The sequence below is a fragment of the Mastigoproctus giganteus genome, chromosome 2 (assembly GCF_048544385.1).
Source record: "Mastigoproctus giganteus isolate SK-2022 chromosome 2, ASM4854438v1, whole genome shotgun sequence".
NCBI classification, from domain to species: Eukaryota; Metazoa; Arthropoda; class Arachnida; order Uropygi; family Thelyphonidae; genus Mastigoproctus; species Mastigoproctus giganteus.
The window spans coordinates 204,553,808-204,578,575 of record NC_143576.1 but is presented as its reverse complement, the minus strand read 5'-3'; the positions used below and the strand labels follow the sequence as shown (position 1 = coordinate 204,578,575).

At 36.9% G+C, this 24,768-nt stretch overlaps 1 protein-coding gene across 1 annotated transcript in view; it reads right to left on the bottom strand.

Moving 5' to 3' along the window:
* Positions 1-24,768, bottom strand: part of PIG-U (phosphatidylinositol glycan anchor biosynthesis class U) — a 181,808-nt gene that overhangs the window by 125,470 nt on the left and 31,570 nt on the right. Inside the window, exons 2-3 of the mRNA XM_090390140.1 lie at positions 21,685-21,749; positions 7,174-7,245 (exon numbers count right to left, since the gene is read on the bottom strand). Coding sequence (XP_090246266.1) covers positions 7,174-7,245; positions 21,685-21,749 — 137 coding nt within the window. The remainder of the gene's footprint in view (positions 1-7,173; positions 7,246-21,684; positions 21,750-24,768) is intronic.

The window sequence follows — 24,768 nt, the reverse complement described above, 5'->3', positions numbered from 1 at the left end:
GAAGTAGTGGTTAAACAGGTGAAATAATTTGAAAAACCTAGTGTAAAAATGAAATGGGACTGAGGGCAAAAAAAAAAATATATATATATATATACACAAGTAAATAAATAAATAAATAAATAACACTATATTCAGATATGGGAGGGCAATTTTAGCAAGAGGTCGAATCAGGGAATGACAAATATGCAGGATCTGAATATAGTAGATGAAAATATGATACATAGCCAGGAAATTCATCAGGGGACTACTCCTGACCATGTATCAGGCCTGATACATGGTCTGAATTGCCAGGCCAATATAAAGTGGGGGAACTGTAAAGTAAAATTATTACATCAAAATACTAATAAAATGCAAATAAAATGAAAATGGTATAGCTGTCATCAAATATGGGGAGAAACATTTTTAGTAAATGGTCTAATATAGGTAATGCAAAAATGCTTGATCTGATGTCAGCAGAAATAAATATTGATACATGATCAGGTATACATGGTCAGGGACTACACCTGACCATGTATCAGGAAACAATTGCTAATACATGGTCAGGAACTTTAGGATAGCTAAGAATAGGAACAGGTGCATGTATACTTGAGTGTACATGTTGGCACTAATGATATTGAGAGTAGGTACAACAATGCTAGGAGTTTGGTAAATAAATCTGATGAATTTGAGGTGTTGGTCAAAACATCAAAGGCAGATATTGTTGGGATATCAGAGATGTGGTGTCACACAGATATAAGGAATGCAGAAATGGAATTTGGGGAGTACAATGTGTACAGAAAGGATAGAGAAGATAGGAAGGGAAGAGGGGGTTATGCTATTAGTTAAGAAACACATAAAATCCAAGGAAGTATAGCCAGTTGACATGGCTGGACAGTGCAGTGTCAAGTCAGTTTGGTGTGAAATAAACACTGAGAAAGCAAAATTGAGAGTAGGAGTGTGTTATAGGCCTAATGATTCTGATGAGTATAATAAACAATTGTACGCCTCCGTAGCCGAGTGGGCAGGAGCGGGAGTGCAGTAGCACACGCTCTTTGAGTAGACCGGGGTTCAAGCCCCTGACTGCTGAATACGGTCGATCTGCCAACCCGCACTGGACCAGTGTGGCAGATTATGGTCCATTTTCCTCAGCATGAATTGTTGAGGAGGCTTCCATCCTGCAGTGGGTTGATAATGGCTGCACTTTACTTTTTTTTTTTTTTTTTTTTACAGAGAAATAGAGTGGACGAGTAAATCAGAGTGTCATATAATGGGGGATATTAATTTCCCAGATATTGACTGGAATTTGTGGGTTGGTCACTCACACACTAGCAAGGATTTTGTGGATTTACTGGATGATGGTTTTCTATAGCAGCATGTTTGGGTGGCAACTAGAGGGATTAATACTCTTGATCTGATAATCAGTAGTGATTCTTCATGCATTAAGAATCTGCAGATAAAGGAACTACTAGGTGGCAGTGATCACAGCATGCTGAAGTGGGATTTACTCAAAGAGGTAACTACCATCATAAAAGGAAAGATTTTTGCTTTCGTAAAGATGACTACGAACGTCAGAGACAGTATTTAAATTCTATACAGTGCAATCAACTGATGATGTTACCAACATCAAATTCAAAGTGGGAAGCATTCAAAGAATTAATCTTGGAAGCTACTAGGCTTTCCATACCAATTAAGAAATACTGTTCAAGGTTTAGGCCTAAATGGATGTCAGATGAACTAAGGAGACATATGGCAGAGAATAAAAATGCATGGGATACATATAAATTATCAGGTGACACGGAAGCCTATGATAGATATAAGCTGGTTTGTAACCAAGTTACAAAGGAGGTTAGGCAGGCAAAGGCAGATAAGAGAAATCTTTGACAAAGGGTGCAAAGAAAAATAGCAAAGAGTTCTTTACTTATGTAAAACTGTAGAAGGAAGGGGATGAGACTGATCCACTTGAATCGATGGTTCAACTGTTGATGATCCTGCTCAGGTAGCTAACAAACTAAGTGAATATTTTGCATCTATTCACACATGAGGAGTTATTCATGGAGAGGAATGCCAGAGATGAATTAAACTCTGGCAGTGAGCTAGACGATTTTGTAATATCTGAGAGCAAAGTGGAGGAGAAATTGTTGAAGATAAACATAAGAAAAGCATCTCGGGTGGATGGGATCTATCCAGTTATATTAAAGGAGGCAGCAAAGGAAGTAAGCAAACCCTTAGCCATAATTATGAGAGCTTCCTTGGACTGAAGGGAGGCACCCATGAACTGGAGATGTGTATATGTGACCCCAGTTCACAAAGGAGGATCAAAGGGTGACACAAGTAAATACAGACTATTAGTTTAATTTCTGTTCCAGGGAAATTAATGGAAACACTAGTTAAAGAAGCACTGCAGGATCATCTAGACAAGACTTACTTCAGTTATAGCTCGGACATAGCATGGGTTTGTTAAGGGGAAGTCTTGTCTGACCAATTTGATTGGATACTATGATGTGGTCACAAAGGAAATGGATGCAAAGAGTAATTTTGATATCATATATTTGGATCTTAGAAAGGCTTTTGATATTGTTGCACATGGAAGACTACTGCATAAATTGGAGCAGTGTGACATTGGAGGCAAATTGCTGCTATGGATAAAGGGATGATTGAGTGGGAGAAGACAGAGTGGTAATCAATGGACACTGCTCTTCGTGGACTAATGTTATTAGTGGAGTCCCCCAGGGTTCAGTGTTGGGTCCATTGTTGTTTTCTGCATTTTTTAATGATACTGATGATGGTATATCAGGCTTAATGTCCAAGTTTGCAGACGATGCGAAGGTCAGCAGCGTTGCTAATGACACTAATGACAGTATGCTGCTGCAACAGATCTAGAAAAGTTGAGCAGATTGGCTGAGAGGTGGCAACTGAAGTTTAACATTGACAAATGTGAAGTACTGCATATGGGAAGCAGTAACCCCAGAGTAACGTATCATCTGTGTGGTACTGCACTGAGGGTGGTAGAGAATGAAAAGGACCTGGGGGTAATTGTGTAGGCAGATATGAAGTTTTCTGAGCAGTGCAGATGGTGTGCAAGCATAGCTCATGGTGTCTTGTCAATGATACACAGGAATTTTTCTAGCAGGGATAAAGTGATTATCCCCTTGTATAAGGCAATGGTCAGGCCACAACTTGAGTACTGTATACAGGCCTGGAGTGCTCATTTTAAGAAGAATATAGAGCTGCTGGAACAAGTACAGAGAAGGGCAACCAGATTACTGAATGGAAGAAAGTTAAGTTTTACAAATTACAGTGTCTGGAGACTAGGTAACTGCGATGTGATCTGATTGAGGTGTATAAAGCCTTGAATGGCCTGAGCATGCCAATGCTGATGAGATTCTTCCTTTTGCTCAATATAATCGCCTGAGAGGGCATAAATTCAAATTGAGGAAAGACAGTTGTAGGCTATATGTGCGAAAGTTTTCCTTTCGCCAGCGGGTGGTTGATCGCTGGAAAAAACTTTCATCTGTCATTGAAGTTGATAGCTTAAATAGATTCAAGGCAGAACTAGACAAATGTTTAGAGTGTGTGGATGGGTGAAATGAGTTTTTTTTGGCTGATGCTATATGAGCTTGCTTTCTTTCATCACGTGGCTTTACTAATGCTAATCATTCCAACTTCCAGTTGAACAGTTAAACATGCAAATACAAGCAACAGTCAGACCACGCCCTCAAAGTGTTCAAGAAGTAAACTGAAAAATGTTCTTTTTATCATTGAAGAGATGTCCATGATTTCTAGTTTGACACTCATGTACATTCAATCTTTGCCCTTCAGAGATTTTTGTACCACAAAATGACAACGATGGTTGGTTTGGCAAGAAGCATATTTAACTGTTTGGCAATCTACTTTAATTACCACCTTCCCTAACAGCCATCATTTGAAAAACTGTCTCCAGCAAATGCTGAAAAGTACACAGGGTCCTTCTGCATCACAAATCTCTGGAAGGAACTATTAACTTATGAACTTAACATTAATACGAAACAGCTTAATGCATCATTTTTTGACATGTTGAATAGGATTTGTTTGGATATTCTGATGGATGCTGACTGTGATCTTTTGTCAAGCAGGAAAATCAAACTAAAACTGTGAAGTAATGAAGGACAGTTAAAAGAAATTTCTTCTTTTTTGAACAATTTACTAGAAAATACAACTTGTTTGCTGCCATCCCATCACCAGAAATTGAATTAGTTGCTGAAGACACAGTTGAGTGTGCACAATACTCCAAAAGTGGAGTCATTCAGTTTTTTAAAAACATGAAGATGACTGTTCCAAAACACTGCTGAGCTGGAAGGTACAATAAGGGTAACATTTGGAATAAAAGTAATGTTGAGATGAAACACTGATGTAACTTTGAGATTAGTGAACGGCTCCATAGGTACCATCATACAAATAAAATGGGTCACTGATAAACCAAACACTGCTAAAACCCTTATCAAGATTAAATTCACGCAGGCTGGAATATGACCTGGAACCTGTTAAAACAAAATTTGATGTCATGAACAAGGCTTACAGTTAGGCTTGCTTTCTTGCAACATCCATTATTATAGCTTATGCTTTAATTGATAGTGCTTTGGTTTTCAGCTGCAGTCAAGCTTAAGTAGATCTTTCAAGAGCGAAAATGATTGATGGTATCCATTTAATAAACTTTGACCTGAGCCAGATAAAGGCACACAACAATGTGTGCCTTTGATGATTTTATAGAGGAGTGTAAGTTATAACAAAAATTGCTTCCAAAGACATGAACACAAAAGGCTTTGAAAATCCAGATGTTTCCTGTTATGCCACTGCTACTCTGTTGAGTATTTTGCACTGCCAAAACATCAGAGCTGCATTAACCTGTGTCACTGAAATAGAAATTAAAAGGCCAGTGAATGATTATCACTACCCAACATGATTTTTACCTCCAGCAAATCAACGGTTGTTTCTGGTCAAGTTTTATGTATAGAATTTAAAGTCAATCATAAAAATTTCCTATCACATCTCAGTTTTAAGATAGAGATAGATAATTAAATTCTCTACAAAGATATCATTACTGTTTGAAATATAATTTTTAAACTTATTAACTTTTGTTGGTTTTGTTTATTGGGCTAAAAGTTAAGCAAGTACATCATTACTGTTCTTGCAGTATGCACTTATCCTGACAAGTCAGTATTTCTATTAATTTTATTACACCATTCAATTGTTCAATATATAGTGTATGATAACTATGCTACAAGAATTCACCTTCTGTTCAAATTTACCAATTGCTTTTACTGTTTTTAGGTTAATGCACTGTTAAAATGGAGAAGCCAGCTGCTCCAACTGGATCTAGATAAGTTGGGAAAATGGGCTGAGAAGTGGCAACTGAAGAAGTTTAACATTGACAAACACAAAGTAATGCATATGGGTAGCAATAACCAAAGAGAAACGTACCAGCTGTGTGGTACTACACTCAAGAAAGTGGAAAGTGAAAAAGACCTGGGGGTAATTGTGCAGTCAAATATGCAGTGCAGATGGGCTGCCAGGGCAGGTCATGGAGTCTTGTCAATGATATACAGGAATTTTGCTAGCAGGGACAGGGAGGTGATTATCCTGTTGTACAAAGCAATGGTCAGGCCACACCTAGAGTACTGTGTACGGGTCTGGAGGCCTCATTTTAGGAAGGATGTAGAGTTGCTAGAACGAGTACAAAGGGCAACAAGATTGGTGAGGGGAACAAAGGAGTGCTCTTACCAAGAAAGGCCTAAGTTCTGCAAATTGCAGAGCCTGAAGAGTAGGCACCTGAGAGGTGATCTGATTGAGGTGTATAGGGACTTGAATGGGTTGAACAAGCTGAATGCTGATGATCCCCTTGCTCAGATTACAAACCTGAGGGGGCATAGATTCAAACGGAAGAAAGTATAATAGATGTGTGGAAGTTTGACTTTTGCTAGCAGGTAGTTGATTGCTGGAACAAACTTCCAGCTGTTGTTGTGGAAGTTGATAGCTTAAATAAATTCAAGTCAGAACTAGACAAACATTTGGAATGAACGGATCAGTAAAATGGGAAGGGTTTTTTTGGCTGATGCTGTATAAGCTTGCTTTCTTGCATAATGTGCCTCTACTAATGTTAATATGTTTGTGAAGTTCTAAAAATTCTTTTAATAAGTGGCTTGGTGGCTGATTAATTACAGATTCACATTAACTCAAAATGTATTGCACAATTCTGAAAATATTCCTAAGACTGCAATTTCTGTACAGGGTGATTCACTACCAGCGCGACAAACTTGCACAAAGACGAATCGGAATCACATAGCATTGCAGGGTACGAAATGCCTTTGTCATGCGGTAGAGGACGTTGAACGGGAGGTTGCGTGAATAGCGATCCCGCTGGAAGTCAGCATTTGCGAACCGTTTCTGTTGAAGAAATCAAGTAGCAAAAGTCCTCCGGAGTGGATAATCCGCAGGCTCCAATGATTAGACGCGTTGCAGATGGTATGAACTCATTTGGTCTGTTGACAGTATCCTCCATACAGTGGATTGGGAAATACCCAATCGTTGGCCTATCGCTCAAGTACTCGTACTCGGATTGCCTTCTGCAAGACGTAGGACATTCTCCTCATTGTCTGGCGTCTTCGTTGTTCGCTCTCGATTCATGGTACTTCTTGTGAAACAACCAGTCTCACGTAACCTTCTGTGCACAGGTGCGAAAATCGTATGATGAGGAGCACGCCTGTGCGGGAAACGTTCCTGGTACAAGCACAGAGCGGCACGCCCATTACAGTCCGCAGCTCCATACGCGAGGTTCATGTCAGCCAGTTCAACATTTGAACACTCGTCCATCCTACTGCCTCGGGAACCGGTTCGCAAAAGCTGACTTCCAGCGGGATCGCTGTTCACGCGACCTCCCGTTCAACATCTTCTACCGCATGACGAAGGCATTTCAGACCCTGCAATGCTATGTGATTCCGATTCGTCTTTGTGCCCCCCCCCTACACCTCCTGCAAGTTTGTTGCACTGGTAGTGAATCACCCTGTATATGTCAAAATACTGATCTCAAACTTGCAAATGAGGTATATCTGAAATTATAATGTACATAATTCAATTTCAGTTAACTGGTTTATAAAATAATTTTCAGACTTGATTACACTAAAAAAGTTGAAATGCTCTAATATTACTTAAAATACTTACTACAAATATAACAGAAATCCAATCTTCAACATTTTGCAGCATGAATTCATATAGCAGGAGTGATAATGGACTCTTAAAAATAAATTCATACATATTAATATAGTTTTGTGTAAAATAAAACCATACTTTAAAAAAAAAGGTGAACCACATGACATTTAGGGAGAGAAATAGTCACAAAAATCTCTTAAATATCTCTCATTCACACACACCTTTTTAATTAAACTAATACTATCATTTTAACTACATATTCTACTAATTCCATATGTAATTTTAATAATAAATTACATAAATGAGCATAAAAGTAAATGAACTATATAATAACGGTGTAGATACACCATAGTTTACCCATAAATTTAACTACATATGTAATGTAAATACATTGTTTAATTTTATCTCATATTGTCTCTGCCTTCACAATGAGATACCAGGTATTGCACTACTTCGAATAAATAATGCTCCTCAAGTAGAGGAGACTACTGTTATTTATTCTCAGTGGACACCACCACTCAGACGACCGTTTCGAAGCTAGTTGGCTACATCATCAGTGGGAGGCAGATACCCTGATAATGCAAACATGCTTTGTTTTGTTAACGTTTTGTTAAGGGCAGGTCTTGCCTGACCAATTTGATTGGATACTATGATGTAGTCACAAAAGAGCTGGATGCAGGGAATAACTTTGATATTATCTATTTGGATCTTAGAAAGGCTTTTGATACTGTTGCACATGGAAGACTGCTGCACAAATTGGAGCAGTGTGGCATTGGACGCAAATTGCTGCTATGGATAAGGGGATGGTTGAGTGGCAGAAGACAGAGAGTGGTAATCAATGGACACTGCTCAATGTGGACTAATGTTATTAGTGGAGTTCCTCAAGGTTCAGTGTTGGGTCCGTTGTTGTTTTCGGTGTTTATGAATGATATTGATGATGGGATATCAAGTTTAATGTCCAAGTTTGCAGATGATACAAAGGTTGGCAGGGTCGTTAAGGACAATACTGACGCTATGCTGCTGCAACAGGATCTGGAAAGGTTGAACAGATGGGCTGAGAGGTGGCAAATGAGGTTTAACATCGACAAATGTAAAGTGCTGCATATGGGAAACAGTAACCCCAAAGCAACGTATCAACTCTGCGGTACTACACTGACAGTGGTGGAGAATGAAAAGGACCTGGGGGTAATTGTGCAGGCAGATATGAAGTTCTCTGAGCAGTGCAGACGAGCTGCAAGAGTAGCTCATGGTGTCTTGTCAATGATATACAGGAATTTTTCTAGCAGGGATAAGGAGGTGATTATTCCCTTGTATAAGGCAATGGTAAGGCCACATCTTGAGTACTGTATACAGGTCTGGAGGCCTCATTTCAAGAAGGATGTAGAGCTGCTGGAACGGGTACAGAGAAGGGCAACAAGATTAGTAAATGGAACAAAGGGTTGCTCTTACGAAGAAAGGCTTAAGTTTTGTAAATTACAGAGTCTGGAGACTAGGCACCGGCGAGGTGATCTGATAGAGGTGTATAAGGCTTTGAATGGTTTGAGCATGCTCAATGCCAATGGGATTCTTCATCTTTCTCAGAATAATCACCTCAGAGGGCATAAATTCAAATTGAGGAAGGACGGATGTCGGATAGATGTGCGGAAATTTGCCTTTGGCCAGCGGGTGGTTGGTTGGTGGAACCGACTTCCATCACTTGTTGTTGAAGTTGATAGCCTAAACAAATTTAAAGCTCAACTGGACAGGTATTTCGAACGAACGGAGGGGTGAAATGGGAGTGGGTTTTTTTTTTTTTTTTTTTTGGCTGATGCTGAATAAGCTTGCTTTCTTGCATCATATGCCCCTGCTAATGCTAATGCTAATGCCATCACAGCTGTGAAGTTGTTCCACAATATGAGAGATGCCAAATGGTGTACAGAATGATACAGTATTTGAAGATTAAATGCACAAGATTAAATATGATATGGGTTTAAATTAACTATATAATAACAGTGTAGATACACCATAGTTTACCCATAAATCTAACTACATATGTAGTGTAAAGGCAGCGTTTAATTTTATCAATGAGATATCAATGAGATTTCACAATGAGATATCAGGTATTACACTACTTCAAATAAATAACACTCCTCTAGTAGAGGAGACTATTGTTATTTATTCTCAGTGGGCACCACCACCCAGACGACTGTTTCGAAGCTTCATCATCAGTGGATGGGCAGGCACCCTAATAATGCAAACATGCCAAACAGAAGTAGAAGGGATAAAATGAGGAAAAGGTGGCTCTGTGCGTTTGTATATTCTGTTATTTCCTGGAAAAGTTTTAAGACAAATTTAACTCCACAGCTCCCCATATAGAAATGTATATAATTTTGGATGACTGGGCACTATTCAAGAAGTCAGAGAAACCCCAAATTTTCAGCATAAGCTTTTATTTTATTTTGTTCCTGAAAAAGTTTTCACAGTTCCATTGTCCCCTCCTTTCCCTCCACATTCCACAGAAATCTATATATAGTCAAACTTCCAGCAATCTATTATCTAACATCGCCAATTTTCCAGCTATGAAAATGAGTGGTGCTAGATAATGGAAGACTCCAGTAAACCACTCAAAAACCAGCAAATTTAATTGTTGAATTTACCACTCTCCAAAACAGAATGTCAGAGTTAATTATGGAGGGTGAAGTACCATGGTCCAATGATATGAAGAAAATTGTTATGCACGGAATTATTCAATTTGCTATTCGTGAACACAATTAGAGACTCACTGATAATAAGTCCTTGAGGTTGTCACAGACATTTTCTCAGATATGCCAGACAAGCTGTACTTGCTACCTGGGAGTCTAAAATGCTGATGGAACTGATATTCGGGTGACATTCAAAGTCAAGTAGACCCAATTTCAGCAAAGTCCAGACGGTCTGTAACAGCCAAATCCTCTGCTTGCACCTTCATGATGGTAGGACTGTTAGTAATTCTGGGTATAACCTCCATGCAGAAGCACACTGGGTGACCACCCAGGTATGAACCAACGTAAGCAGGGGTCGAGGTGTGGCACCCACACCACATGGAGGAATGCCACCCCTCTGTGTTACCAGGCAATACTAGGTGGTAGATGACTCTCATCAACCAGAGCAATATCACCACTTTGCTTATTGGTGGCTTGAAGTGGTGGAACCAATGTTTAGTCTCTCCAGAGCTAAGTTCCGCTCAACCCTTCCCTATCTCTTCCATCATGCAGTACGATCGATGACTTTTGAGGTTATGATGAACATCATGGCGAGATCTAATCTTCCTTACATTTTGAGGGTACAGCTCTAAAACGGTGGTCGCAGGCCGGCCGCTAGTTAGTTTGTTTGTTTGTTTTGTTATTTGTTTTTAGGAGCATTAGCAACTAAGGCCATATTGCTGCGGGGATATGAGGTGGTCATTCCCTGACCTTTCCTTTCTGCATCCTCCGTATTTGGTGGTCACACGCTCAAACCCCTGTTTAATCAAGAAGCGTGTGCTACACACTGCTGCTCCTGCCCACCTGGCTATGGGGGTGCCCGCTAGTTAGTACACCGGACCGAACCTATTGTTAACTCTTTAGGAGGCTTCTGGATCAGCTAGTGTATAATCTTGCTACCTCTACTCTGCCAGATAGTGACTGGAGGGAGTCCGCGTAGTGTGTATGCAGGGAGGAGGACATTGTCGAGGCCACGTTATGTCAAGGATCTGGGTATATTCTTACTATGTGTACACCATATCCAAAAATTTCATTACTTCATACAGCTTGTACCCCCCACTTTTCCTTACTATTGAATACACCATGAATTGTCAAACTAATAGAGTAAGCTTATCTGCGAAAAGATCTAAATCTCCCAAACACTTCCTAGTTCATTTCACAAATATACGTGGTCTCAATTCTAATCTCAACGATGTCCATTTCCACTTGCAGTCTGCCAAACCCCATGTACTTTTTCTGACAGAATCTCAGTTATCAGTTGATTCAACTACTGCTCCTCTCAGTTGCCCAAATTATTTGCTGTATGATTCCTTTCGCCTCAAAGGTGTTACTTGTGCATATATCAGTTCCGATATTCCCTGCAAGAGACTTGGTAATTTGGAATCTCCTCTTTTCGATTTTCTCTGGCTTAAAATCTCTCTACCACATTGTGCCAAATTCATCTGTTGTCTCTACCATTCTCCCAACTCCACTAATCACGTGGAGCTCTTTGACTTTCTCATTTGCAACTTGACTTTCTCCAGTCCAACTTTCCTAACAGTAAGGTAATTTTCCTTGGTGATTTTAATGTTCACAACTCCAGCTGGCTTCTGTTTTTTAGTCACACCGACCCAGCTGGTCGAGATCCCGAGGCTTTTGCAATTTCTAATGACCTTGCACAGATTGTTCATTTACCTACAAGAACACCGGACAATCCCAACCATATAGCCAACACACTTGATCTTTTTCTCACAAACAACCCTTCTAAGTACATGGTTGAAGTGAGTGGTCCTTTAGGTACCTCAGATCAAAACTTGGTGATTGTCGCTTCTCCAATGGAGCTTTTATCTCATGGCTATTCCCAACCTCATATTGTTTGGCATTACAAGAATGCAAAATGGGATGACCTGCGAGATTTCTTTTCTTCTTTTCCTTGGTCGGATTACCATTTCAAAACTTCTGATGTCAACGTTTGCTCAGATCGTGTCAGTGAAATTATCCTTGTAGGATTGGAATCCTTTATTCCACACCCCACTTTAAAATCTCATCCTTTATCTAAACCTTGGTTTAACAATAAATGTGCTAAACCTGTTCAAGAAAAAAAAAGTTGCACATTGTAACTGGCTTGTTTCCAATTCTTCAGTTTCATTTTCTGCCTACACCAAAGCTCGGAACAATTGTAAAGCGGTCATTAATCCGTCCAAACTAGATTTTGAACAGGCTAAGAGTAGTAAACTTGCTTCTTGCCCTAATGGTAGCGAAGCATTCTGGTCTCTTGCCAAAGCTATTGGCCACAACTTTTGCCCGTCTCTGCTCCACACCTCTGTCAAAACCAGATGGTTCTGTTGTCACTTCAGCCAAGGATAAAACGGACCTGCTAGCATCCCATTTTTCTTCCAACTCATTTAATGATCTTGGTAAAACACCTCCCATCATTCCCAACACGCTCCATTCAATGCCTCCTGTGGTCTTCCGTCAAAAGTAATTGGTTATTTTAGTAATTGGTTATCCAGTTTTCTCTCTGATCTCTCACTGAGAGTGAAGGTAGATGGCTCTCTGTCTTCTAACTTCTCCACTAATGCCGGTGTCCCCCGATATTCAGTTCTTTCCCTAACTCTTTTCCTCTTGTATATTAATGACCTTCTTCCATTGACTGCAAATCCTATCCATAGTTTTGCCGATGATGGCACATTGCATTCCACTTTCCATTTTGAAAAACCTTGCCCTGCTCAATCAGCTTCAACTTCTCGAATATCTACTACCAATTCCTTAAATGCCGATCTCCAGGTAATTCTCCAGTGGGGCAAAGACAACTTAGTTGATTTCAATCCTTCTAAAACTCAGCCTTGTCTTATATCTCGCAAAATGGATTCTTCTGCTCCTATGCTTATCTTTGGCAAAGCTCCGATTTCTAGGCAAAATTATATCTCTTCTGGGGATTACCCTGACTTCTAATCTCTCTTGGCACAAGCACATTACAAATATTGCTTCCTCTGCATCTAAAAAACTTGATTTTCCCTTTCGCTCTCGGCATTACTTTTCTTCCAAACAGCTGTTCATTCTGTACAAATCGCAAATCCACCCTACCATTGAATACTGTTCCCACATCTGGAACGGTGCCCCCCCAAAACCTCTCTTAGGCTTCTAGATTCCATTCAGAAGAGGGCAGTTAGGTTAATTAATGTCTCCTCTCTAACAGAGTCTCTCCACTCTCTGTCTCATAGACTTACTGTTTCTGCTGCATGCCTTTTCTACAGATACTTCCATGGGCACTGTTCTTCTGAATTGGCTTCTATAATTCCCACTCTCTCTCTTTCAAAACAGTCCGAACACATGCTGCCGCCAGCCAACATCCATTTACTGTCCAACTTCAAACTTACAGAACCAACTTTTCATCTTCCTTGTTTATTCATTCCACTGCCATTTTTTGGAACAACCTTCCTTCATATTGTCTTTCCTGAAAATTACAGTCTACAGAAATTCAAGTCTAATGTCAACAAATATATTCTTTTGTTTTCTCTACCTCCAACCCAAACACGGTACTAAGTACTATAGGTTCTAATACCTCTCGTGTTTGGGGGTTTCATAAAAAAAAAAAAAAAAGTGCTGGATCATCAATTTCTAAGTTCACTATTCATATATTAAATATTAAACTAAGATAACAATTCACTGAATACATTTACTGTAGGTTTCTGCACTTTTAGATTGTCATATGAAAACACCACAACAGCTTTCATCCATTCTAACTGTCCATATACTGCCTAAAAGAAAATTAAGTAACTGTGTCTTTTCAAAAATCAAGCATAGGTAATTATATATTGTGGAAAAGGTTACTGCCAAAGACTTGACATTGAGACTTCTGTAAAGTAAACGCACCATACATAGTGTGGCATGTTTTGGAAAGGACACAATTTTTTTTTTTCTTGCTTTTCCATTTATTGTACTTTATCTTTCTCTCAAATGGGTGGTGCTAGATAATGGATTGTGAGATATTACAAATTGCAATGCAAAGTAGGAATATAATATATTTTAAGGCTTTATTTTATAACTGGCATACAACCACCTTAAATCAGGGAAATTACAATATCTGGCAAGGGTCGGCTCTTGTAAGGTCCCAAGATTGCTAAGAGGTTCGACTACAGAAAGTATATTTTGGGCATTATTTGGGAATAAAAGGATGGAATGACACCAAATTTTCAGAATGTGTATTGTCGATGGGAAAGTTTTAGGTCCAATTCCACGGCTCCCTCTCCCCCACCCTACAGAAACACTGCTATAAATCTGAAACAAAAGCTCCAATCATTTTACAAATTTCAAAAATTTTTTTTTAGAATGTTCTTAGAAATCACTGTACCAAATTCCAAGTTGGTACACTAACCCATTTTGCTTCTACATCTGCCCCCCAAAAAAGGAACTGCCACACAAATCCCACCTCAACTTTCCACACATTACATCTTGGTAAACATATCAGTCAATATAGAAGGTTTTAACTCTTGAGTAGATTATTTGGTAATCTAAATCTAAAGTAGATTATCTGGTAATGTAAAAAAAAATATATATATTCTATTTTCTGTATCTATATAAGCTGGTTATAGCTAGTTAAGCTTTCAGTATGTCGGTGGTGTGGCTTTGCTCTGGAGTGCTAGTCTGTTCTATTGTTTATTTTTGATTGCATAAGGACCACCACTATGCAAATCTTCTGCATTTGTGGCTCGATCGGAAGAAGGAGGGGTGGATAGGTCCTTCGATCGGTTCACCTATGCAACAATTTGTCTAGTGACTGAAATGCAGTGATTCCATGACCATTATTTGCCTCGTGATCCTCTGTCGATATGTGGCATAATGGTCAGTTTATTTTTATTTCTATTTTATTTTGTTTTAGTAGTTTGATTAGTCTCTTTTGGTGATATTTCATGTTTCTCGAAACTGGTACCTTACTAGGGGGGTGCCTCTAAATTGTTATACAATTGGTCCAATATTTTAAATTTAATAATGGATTTATTTGAATTGAATTTAAATTATATTCTAAATTATTTGGAGTCTTCTGGATACAGTTTCTGCCTTGTTATCCCTTCTCTTCCCTCCCTATTATGATTAACTGTTAGGTTTATGTTAAATTTTCGCTCTACAGTTTTGCCATACTATCGACATTTGTATTAATTTTTTAATACATAATTTCAGTAATATATATATATATATATATAGAATCAAAATATTACAGTTTAAATTATAAAATTAAAACTTAAATATTAAGTGTTAAATATAGAACGAACCGATTAATGCCATAGAGCGATAGAACATTACATCGGACGTTACATATGCCGCAATTAGATAAGTTAGTGTAAGTGCCCTCCATGGTTTGAAAATCGATGCAGCCTCTTATCCCTGGTATACATGAAACAACATATATAATACTAAGATAATTAATATAATAAGCCTTACGTGGGAAAGGTATTTTGCAAGGGACTTTGTCAAGGGCTAAACCCCTACAAAATATCCAACCCATGTTAGGCTGAGCTATCGGTTTCTGTTATCATCTGCCTGTATACCGTGACCCAAAAAGTCCATAATAATGGATAATTACTTTAAGTTAAAATTAAGTACAAAGCAAGCCAATAAATAACTATTAAGCTGGCCAACCATTAAGGGAGTATGTCTAAACCGTAATTTGGTTGAATCCAGGCTGGATGATATTTAGCTCGACCGATTGCTGCAACAATATAAGCACAACTGAGAACTGATTAATATTTGCTGAATATTTGCTGAATAAAGGCTAAATAGCTAACAAAAGGAGAACGGAAAGCGGTGTAGATAAAGCAATAGTACCTCACTCCCCCTCGAATTACTCTAATAGTTCGTGAGGTATGAAAATTATTATGGACTTTTTGGGTCACGGTATACAGGCAGATGATAACAGAAACCGATAGCTCAGCCTAACATGGGTTGGATATTTTGTAGGGGTTTAGCCCTCGACAAAGTCCCTTGCAAAATACCTTTCCCACGTAAGGCTTATTATATTAATTATCTTAGTATTATATATGTTGTTTCATGTATACCAGGGGTACAGTTGGCTTGAGGCTGCATCGATTTTCAAACCATGGAGGGCACTTACACTAACTTATCTAATTGCGGTATATATATATATATATAGTAGTAATATAAAACTTTAAAAAAGCAAAATAAGCAAAACAAGGAAAATAACAAAAGTTATTGTATGTCTAATCTCCAAAATGTGCAGTGCAGCAGTAAAGGAAGCAAAAGGATATAATGTGTGGTTTATAAAATAAATAAAGTGTCTGTGGAAGTGAAAAGTACAGGTGCCCGAACTAAGAGAAGTTTAAGGGATAGTCGAAAGTGGAAGTGAAGTAGAGGTTAAACAGGTGAAAGAATTTGAAAAACCTAGTACAGAAATGAACTGGGACTAAGGAAGCAAGCAATATACAAAAATATACACAAAAATTTTGTACAAAAAATAAAAATAAAAAATAATAAAAAACAAAGAAATAAATAAGTAAATAACACTGTATTCAGATATGAGAAGGCAATTTTAGCAAGGGGTCGTAAAAACAAAGAAATAAATAAGTAAATAACACTGTATTAGTATTAGTATTAGTAACGGCCGCTTGGTGCAAGAAAGCCTATGGCTTATGCTGCACCAGCCAAAAAAAAAAAAAAAAAAATCCGAACAAAACAATGATAAAAACAACAAAAAAAATAAAATAAATAAATAAATAAATAACTAAATAATAATAATTAATAAATAAAAAAATATAAAATAAAAAATAAATAAAAAGGAAATTAAACCTATCATCCTATGTGCTTCCCTTACCCGAAAGTACTATCCAGATGCCCTTTGAATTTCCCCAAACTGTCGGCCTCTACCACCCATGAAGGCAACTTATTCCAGTAATTTATAACTCGCTGGCTAAAATAGAACTTCCTGCAATCCAATCTAAACATTTCCCCCCGTAACTTGAATTTATGTCCCCTAGTTCTAGCATCATGTATAATCTTGAAAATTTTGTCCTGTATTCAGATATGGAGGGCAATTTTAGCAAGGAATCAAATTAGGGGATGGCAAATATGCAAACTAATAATATTTACACTTTACATATAGTAACAGCTTAAAAAGAATGATCATTTAAAAAGGAATGATATATTAAAATACTGGGATGGTTTATGGACAAAGGGCACTGCTAGTAATAGCAGAAATACCCAACGACCATAATGGAATATAGATAAGTAAATTAGGATATGAGTGGAGAAATGCTGACAGCATCAGATGTAGTAACAATGGAAAAATTTTCTTCTATTTTTACTATATTCGACGTGGTCAGCATTTCTCCACTCATACTCTAATCTATTAATCTATATATATATATATGTATATAAGAATTTAATAATAACAGCAATGGAGAGAAAGGGAAATTGAAAAAGAAATGAAATAAAGGAGGAGTGAGGGAATGAAATCAATCAAGATATATATATATAATATACAGATACTCTAGAAACAAATATTGTCACACTATTTACAACCCTGTTGTCTTCTTCAAGTGTCAACCATCATGTAGGTAAAGATGGCATTTTGTGCCTCTGTTTCGGATGTAAAATACATGAAAAAAAAAAAAAAAAAGTAGAAAAATTAAATTTTGGAGAAAATTTGGATTCAATTTAATGAAATCTGAATTAAGTATGTTAAAGCCAAAATGGATATAGAAAGAGGACAGGAATATTATGTAGAAGGCATATAGTTTACAGTTGATACTACAGAGAATGCATGTAAGAATATAGAGAATATATATACAGATGAAAAGAACTTGCTGCAAATGCACACGGTACAAGCAACAAAAAAAGAAATCAAAAATAAAAGTCACAAAATATGTACAGTGCAGACTTAAGACCTTTAGTGGAGAGGAAAAAAATAAAGATAAATTCATAATAAATAGTGCTCAGCATAGATTTAAGTAGTAAATGAACAAAGCAAAATGAGAAAGTGCTGAAAACTCTGTTAAGGTGAAAAAGTTAATATAGCAAGAAACAGTTTCTCGATATGCATTCATAAAATTAATGGCTTGTGAAAAATATGAGGTAGGATAAAGAAAAATGAAAAGTAAAAATACACTGGTATTCAAAGAAAGTGCACCACCCATTAAAATTGTAACTGTTGTCCGAATAATGTAAGTATATGGCAATATTTCTTACAGACTGCATCAGATAAGATTAACATGCGTAGGTGATGACGTAATATTGCGTCAGGTGTTACTTGCAGCTATATAAGCACACTACAAGGGTTGCTGTCATTTCTTGCTTGGGTAAGGATGGCAAGTTACATGCAGTTGATGCCATGAAGAAAGGGTGCTATTGTTCCTTTACTTGAGGAAGGATGTTCTTCCCATCATATTGCTTATAGAGTGTCTTGTAATCAGTCAACAGTGAGTAGATTTCTCTTCAAACTCAAGAATACTGATTCTGCTGATAGGAAAAAAGGAATCGGATGCAAACGAGTCTCTACGCCAAAACAGGACCTCATTTTGAAGGGCATATGTATTAAAAACCATAAAGCTTCTTCGTCTGAGCTGAAAAGAGAATGGGAAGAACATACAGTTGTAGTAACAAGTGCAGTAACAGTCAGAAGATGCCTCTTCAAAAATAGACTTGTAGCCCATCATCGTAAGAAGAGGCCCCTCCTCACACAAAAAATGAAGAAGGCCTGATTAATTTGGTGTATGGAGCATGTCAAATGGACCCCCGAGCAGTGGAAGTCAGTTATTTTCTCGGATGAGAAGAAATTCAACCTGCATGGGAGACAAATGATTCACCATAGATGTGGTGAAGAATACCATCCAGACTATGGTGTCTACAGTGAAATTCCCTACCAGCCAAATGATATGTGGGTGAATTTCGTATCGTGGAGTAGGTTCACCTGCAGTTTATAAAAGGTTCCATAAATGCCAATGGATACCTGGCTACATTGGAAGGCAAATTGCTGCCAACCATTAGAGACCATTTCAACCTGCCAAGTAACTGCATCTTTCAGGATGACTCTGCTCCTTGTCATCAGGCGAAAAGTGTAAGTAGACACTTCTGTAGTTACTTTAACTTCATTTCCGCATTAGAGGTTCGACAGTAATGTGTTTACATTTGTTACAGGTGAAAAAATGAAAAATGGTTGGAAGAATGGTCCATTACAACTCTTAGCTGGCCAGGAAACAGCCAGGACCTGAATCCTATAGAGAACTGTTGACATTGTGTGGAATCTGCAGTTGCCAGAAAGAAACCAAAGACCCTCTGTGATCTTCAGGAGACCATAATTTGTGTTTGGAACCACGAACTATCAGTTGATTATCTTCAGAAATTGATCTTGTCAATGCCTCAACTGTGTGCTGCTGTCATCAGGGCCAGAGGCGGTTCAACTAAATATTAGTTTGCAACTGGTAAACTTTTCATTTTGTTTTCCATTTAAAATGATAAACTGAAGCAAATTGAGGGCTTCTGATAACATTTCAGCCATAACTGTCGTGTTTACCAAAACTGTTGTATAAAAGGTTGCAAATGCTCATTTTGGAATATTTTGAGAGCACCTGTCAAATATTACTTAGCTTTGCCTTAACCATTAATAAATATCTTTTGTTTATATTTCTATTTGTGATGCTAGTCATTAAAGTAACATACCATTGCAAAAAAAAGGGTTAGAAATGTGAAATTCCTAGGTGATGCACTTTCTTTGAACACCAGTGTAATTAAGCTCAGGTATAGCCCAAGGTTGCAAATCCCATTCCTGCAAAAAAGGAATGGGATTTGTTACCCTGTTTTTTTTTGGTTTTTTTTTAATATTTTTTGTTGTTGTTATTTGGTTTTTAGGAGCATTAGCAACTAAGGCCATATTGCTTCGGGGTTATGCGGTGGTCATTCCCTGACCTTTCCACATCCTCCGTATTTGGTGGTCACAGGCTCGAACCCTGGTCTAATCAAGAAGAGTGTGCTATGCACTGCTGCTCCTGCCCACCTGGCTACGGAGGTGCCTTTTAATTTGTGATTCAGAACTGAATTCTGAGAGTATGATCATAAATTTAAAAAAATAGTGAAAGTAGAGATAATAACATTAAAAATAATATGAAAGTAGAGATAATAACATTAAAAATAATATGAAAGTAGAGATAATAATAATAAAAAAATGGGGACATACCTTGTACAATCGAGTGTCATACAATGTATGAATTATATTCATTCATCATTTCTTACTTTCTAGGTTTGTAGATTCTGTAAATATACAATGTACAAACCTAGAAAATGAGACTGATATTAAGATATTAATGATATTGAGAGCTTTATGAAAGTGATATTGCAAATAAGATAAAGGAAAAGAGTTACCAATGAGTTTTAGGTAGAAATTTTTAATGTTAGAAATAGCAATATTGGCATCATTACATACAGTGGCAATTCTGATACACGGTGATATTAGAGTGAAAATTTTTAGAGATATTGGATAACCAGTTAGAAAGATGAACCACCCCCATGTGGCTCAGTTTTAAAAGTTAAAAGCATCATGCATATACAAAGAATGACAATAGTATACCTATTATCAATCAATACTAGACACTAGGGTCGTAAGTTATACAACAATATTCTTTTCTAGAGTATCTGTATAATTTATTAATATTCATCATGGTCATTGGGGTTTTTTCCTGATAATCAATGGCCCAAGTCCTTGAACCCTTTTCTTATTTTTACTTTACTTATTTGTTTAATCCTTTCCCCCCCCCCTCTCTCTTTCTCTCTCTCTCTCTCTCTCTCTCTCTCTGTGTCAGAAAATGGAAATTAATCAAGATATTTTTAATTTCCTAGTATCTGTTAGATAATATGAAAAGCATATTTAAAACTTCATTTCCTTGCCATAAAATGACAGATTGTATGATGATGCCCAGATTTATTAAGTAATGTATTTTTAAAATTTCCCACATAATCATGATGGTGTTTTAAGACTATAAATTAGCATAAAAAGTCCAAATGATCAAGTGTGTAAATAAGATATATCAATTTCACACAGTTTATTTAATGTTTTATGATAAAGAATTCTATATAATATTGGTGTAAATACACCATAGAAAACTCTTAAACGGAAAAAAATTACATTTGTAGTTTGAAGGGGCATCATTTTATCTGTATCTCATATTGTGCTCCTCCTTCACAACGAGTTGCCACCTATTGCACTACCTCGAATAAGTAATGTTTCACCAAAAGAGAAGTCTATTGTTACTTATTCGAGGTAGTGCAATACATGGTGACTCGTTGTGAAGGAGGAGCACAATATGAGATACAGATAAAATGATGCCCTTCAAACTGCAAACGTAGTTTTTTTCCGTTTAAGAGTTTTCTATGGTGTATTTACACCAATATTATATAGAATATTTACACTCTTAAACATATGATGCTTTATTGCATCAATCTTCATTTTTACATTATGATAAAGAATGCATGTTTCCAGCTCTCTTTCCTTAAGGTTGAAATACATTTTCTAAACACATCTTTTTTAAATACACTTTTTGGTCAAGAAAAGTCAGGTGAACAAGAATAATGGGATTAAATTTGCTGCCTTCAAACTAAAAGTGGGACATTTCATTCCGGTTTCAAGAAAACAACCCCAACCACGTTCCATAAGCACTGCTCTGTATCAGGTTAAGAATGGATACATAGTGTGTCACTGAGATTAATGTTTTACATTAAACAGGACTCAATTTTACGTAATGTCTATTTTACATAGTGTCTTATTCTTTTACTAGTACAAAAAACTATTTTAAATAGTTTATGAAATAAACAGAATTACCTCATGAAAGATGTCACCATCATAAGGCAAAATGCCTTGCTTCTTAAGACTAACACCTTCAACAGCTAAAGAGAATAAAACGTATTGATAGAAAAGTAAAACTAAAGAGAATAAAATATGAATTGATAGACAAGTAAATGCATAAAAAAAAATCTTTTCTAACAAAATACTTTATCACAAAATCATCATATAAAAATAAAGTAAATAATGTTATTTTATTTTCAATTTAAAGAGAATTAAATATGTATTGATAGACAAGTAAATGCATAAAAAAAATCGGCTAAGGTAAAGAAAGCTCACACAAGAAGCATGCAAAACTTTGATGAAATGAAATTTACCGGTAAAAGTACTTTTCTGTAACGGCATTTGTATTGTTACTCGCTCAGTAAACAGATGGTGGGTGTTATCGGTCTGGAGTAGAAGTTGATTGCCACGGGAGCTCGAAACCCTCCTGAAGTGGAGGGGATAACCTGACCTTTTTTCTTTAGAATCACAAACAGTCGTATTGGAAGTTCTGGCATTGTAAAAAATGTTCGTAATGTAGTTTCACCGGTAAACTTTTTCGAAGTTTGGCATGCTTCTCATGTGGGCTTCCTTTGCCTTTGCTTTTTTTTCCCTTAATAAACAATTTATCCACTAATCCACCAGTGATTCTAAAGAAAAACGGTCAGGTTATCCCCTCCATTTTGGGAGGGTTTCAATCTCCCATGGGATTCAATTTCTACTCCTGACAATAACACCCACTGTATGTTTACTGAGTGAGCAACAATACAAATGCTGTTATGGCAAAGTACTTTTACTGGTAAGTTTATCGAACTTTTGTGTGCTTCTTGTGTGGGTTTTCTTTACCTTTGCCAAAAAATCTTTTCTAACAAAATATTTTAGCACAAAATTATCATATAAAATAAAGTAAATGATGTTATTTTATTTTTAATTTTGAAAATATTTAAAGAAAGTGAGAGATTGAATAGATGCAATTCTGCTTAGAACAGACATCCAGAAAAGTTATCCAAATAAAGGTTTGGTAATTATTAAAATTAAGAAAGATTTCCATTTCATTATTCATAATTAACTTAAAACAATTTTAATAAAATAAGAAAACTGTTGTCTCAGTAAACTTCCCTATTCTTAAAAATTGAGCAATGCTTCACTATTAAAGATCTTCCTTGCAAAATATCTACCATAATAAAGACAAGCTTTGTAAAGGTGTTGTTTTGATTTATTAAAACTCTGAATTGCAACATGACAATGTGTCCATAAGAAAATCAAGTTAAAAGGAAGAAAGCACACACACACACCTATAAATAAGGGTGATGAAATGTTTTAAATAATTAAAAATAGGTTTTTCTGAGCTATTCTATAAGAATTATAAACTCGATAAGGTTGAAATGGTCCTGAAATGAAGCATCCAGTATATACACACACCAAATACACTTAAAGGATATGCGCGCGCACACACACACACACACACACACACACTACTCTAACCATTAGTATCCAGACGCCCCTCTGTTGATAGCTGGTCATGTTCTGCAAATGGCAGTGGACTGCTGGTGATGAAACCATCATAAATTGAATCAAAAAAAACCTCTACGTTGACAGAACATGACAGGAGGGCCCTGCAAAGAACTGTCCACTCAGAACACAGGTAGATGTCATAGCACATGCACAGTCCCTCAGTGAGATGACTGGGATACATGTCAACAACAGTACATGATGTGTCATGATACAGAGTTACTAATCACCCCAACTAATGTGAAATGCTGTTTAGGTTGGTGTAAGGCCCACAGTTCTTGGATTGTAAACCAACTGAGGCTATCAGACTGGATTGTATCATTCCAACAGTGAAGTTTAATTTTGATGCTGTGGAGCTGTTTTTCATAGTTTGGCCTGGGACCATTGGTTGTTTTCAACAAAACCATGAATACTGAAGTTTAGACATCCTGGACAATAATGCATTACCTACATTATGGTAGTACATTGGGAAAGCCCCATATCAACAGGACAATGGTCCATGTCATACTGCTTGCACTGTGACAGGTTGGTTTGAAAACATAAATGTCGAAACATTGAACTGGCCAGCTCATAGCCCTGGCCTCAATCCTACAGAGAAACTCTGGGATGAATTGGATCATTGGGCATGTATGAGGAAAGGTCACCCAATAAACATAGCTGATTGGCCGTTGCTTTGGAGGCCAAATGGCAGAAAATATTGGAAGTTATTTACATAAAATTAATAGAAATCACTAAAGCTAAACGCTAAAATTTTCTGAGCATGTTTTTATTTATTTATTTTTTTTTTTAATTTTCCTATAGGTTATTTGTAAATATGGAGATGTCTGGATATTAATGACAAGGTAATGTATATACACCCGTTAATCTTCATGCTGTCATTGTGACTGGTGTAAATAAACCTGCACTAGAAGTAAAATATGCATAACCTACCTCTGCATTGCCTACATGGGTAGAAATATGTAAAAACTGCATAAATTTATGATACAGCCTTTAATCCAGAGTGTTTTATGGAAGTTATGTTGAATAAATTTTTGATGCTGAATCGGGTGATGAATTAGATGAAAAGTTAACAAGTAAAAATTTTTTTTTGCTTATCATATGTTATACCTGAGCTATACTTTTATCACTCAGGTCTCAAATGATGATGCACAGCCAAGGTCTAATGATGAAAAATGGTTTTAAAGGAGATTTAAACAGGTCTAACAGCAGCATTCTGGAGATCAAATCAACAAGTAAAAGCTTTTATCCATTAAATATAAATAAATAAATAAGACAAAATTTCATTAAGATTAACCATGGTTCTAACTATTTGCCACATAAAATGCATCTTTGTTCATTTGTCATATTATGCTGTCAACCAAGCATGTAGCATTAATTTTTACAAGACTGCAAAAATCTAGACTCTCAATATTTTTCCCAATAAATGAAATCCAATATCATATGCCGTTTGGACAATAGAATATAACAAATAGCCAACTGCTAAGGTGTGTCTACAGAGAATATGTTGCATGGTCATTCCTTCCGAAACTGTGTGCAAAAAAAGGCAGCATAAGACATGCAACACTAACA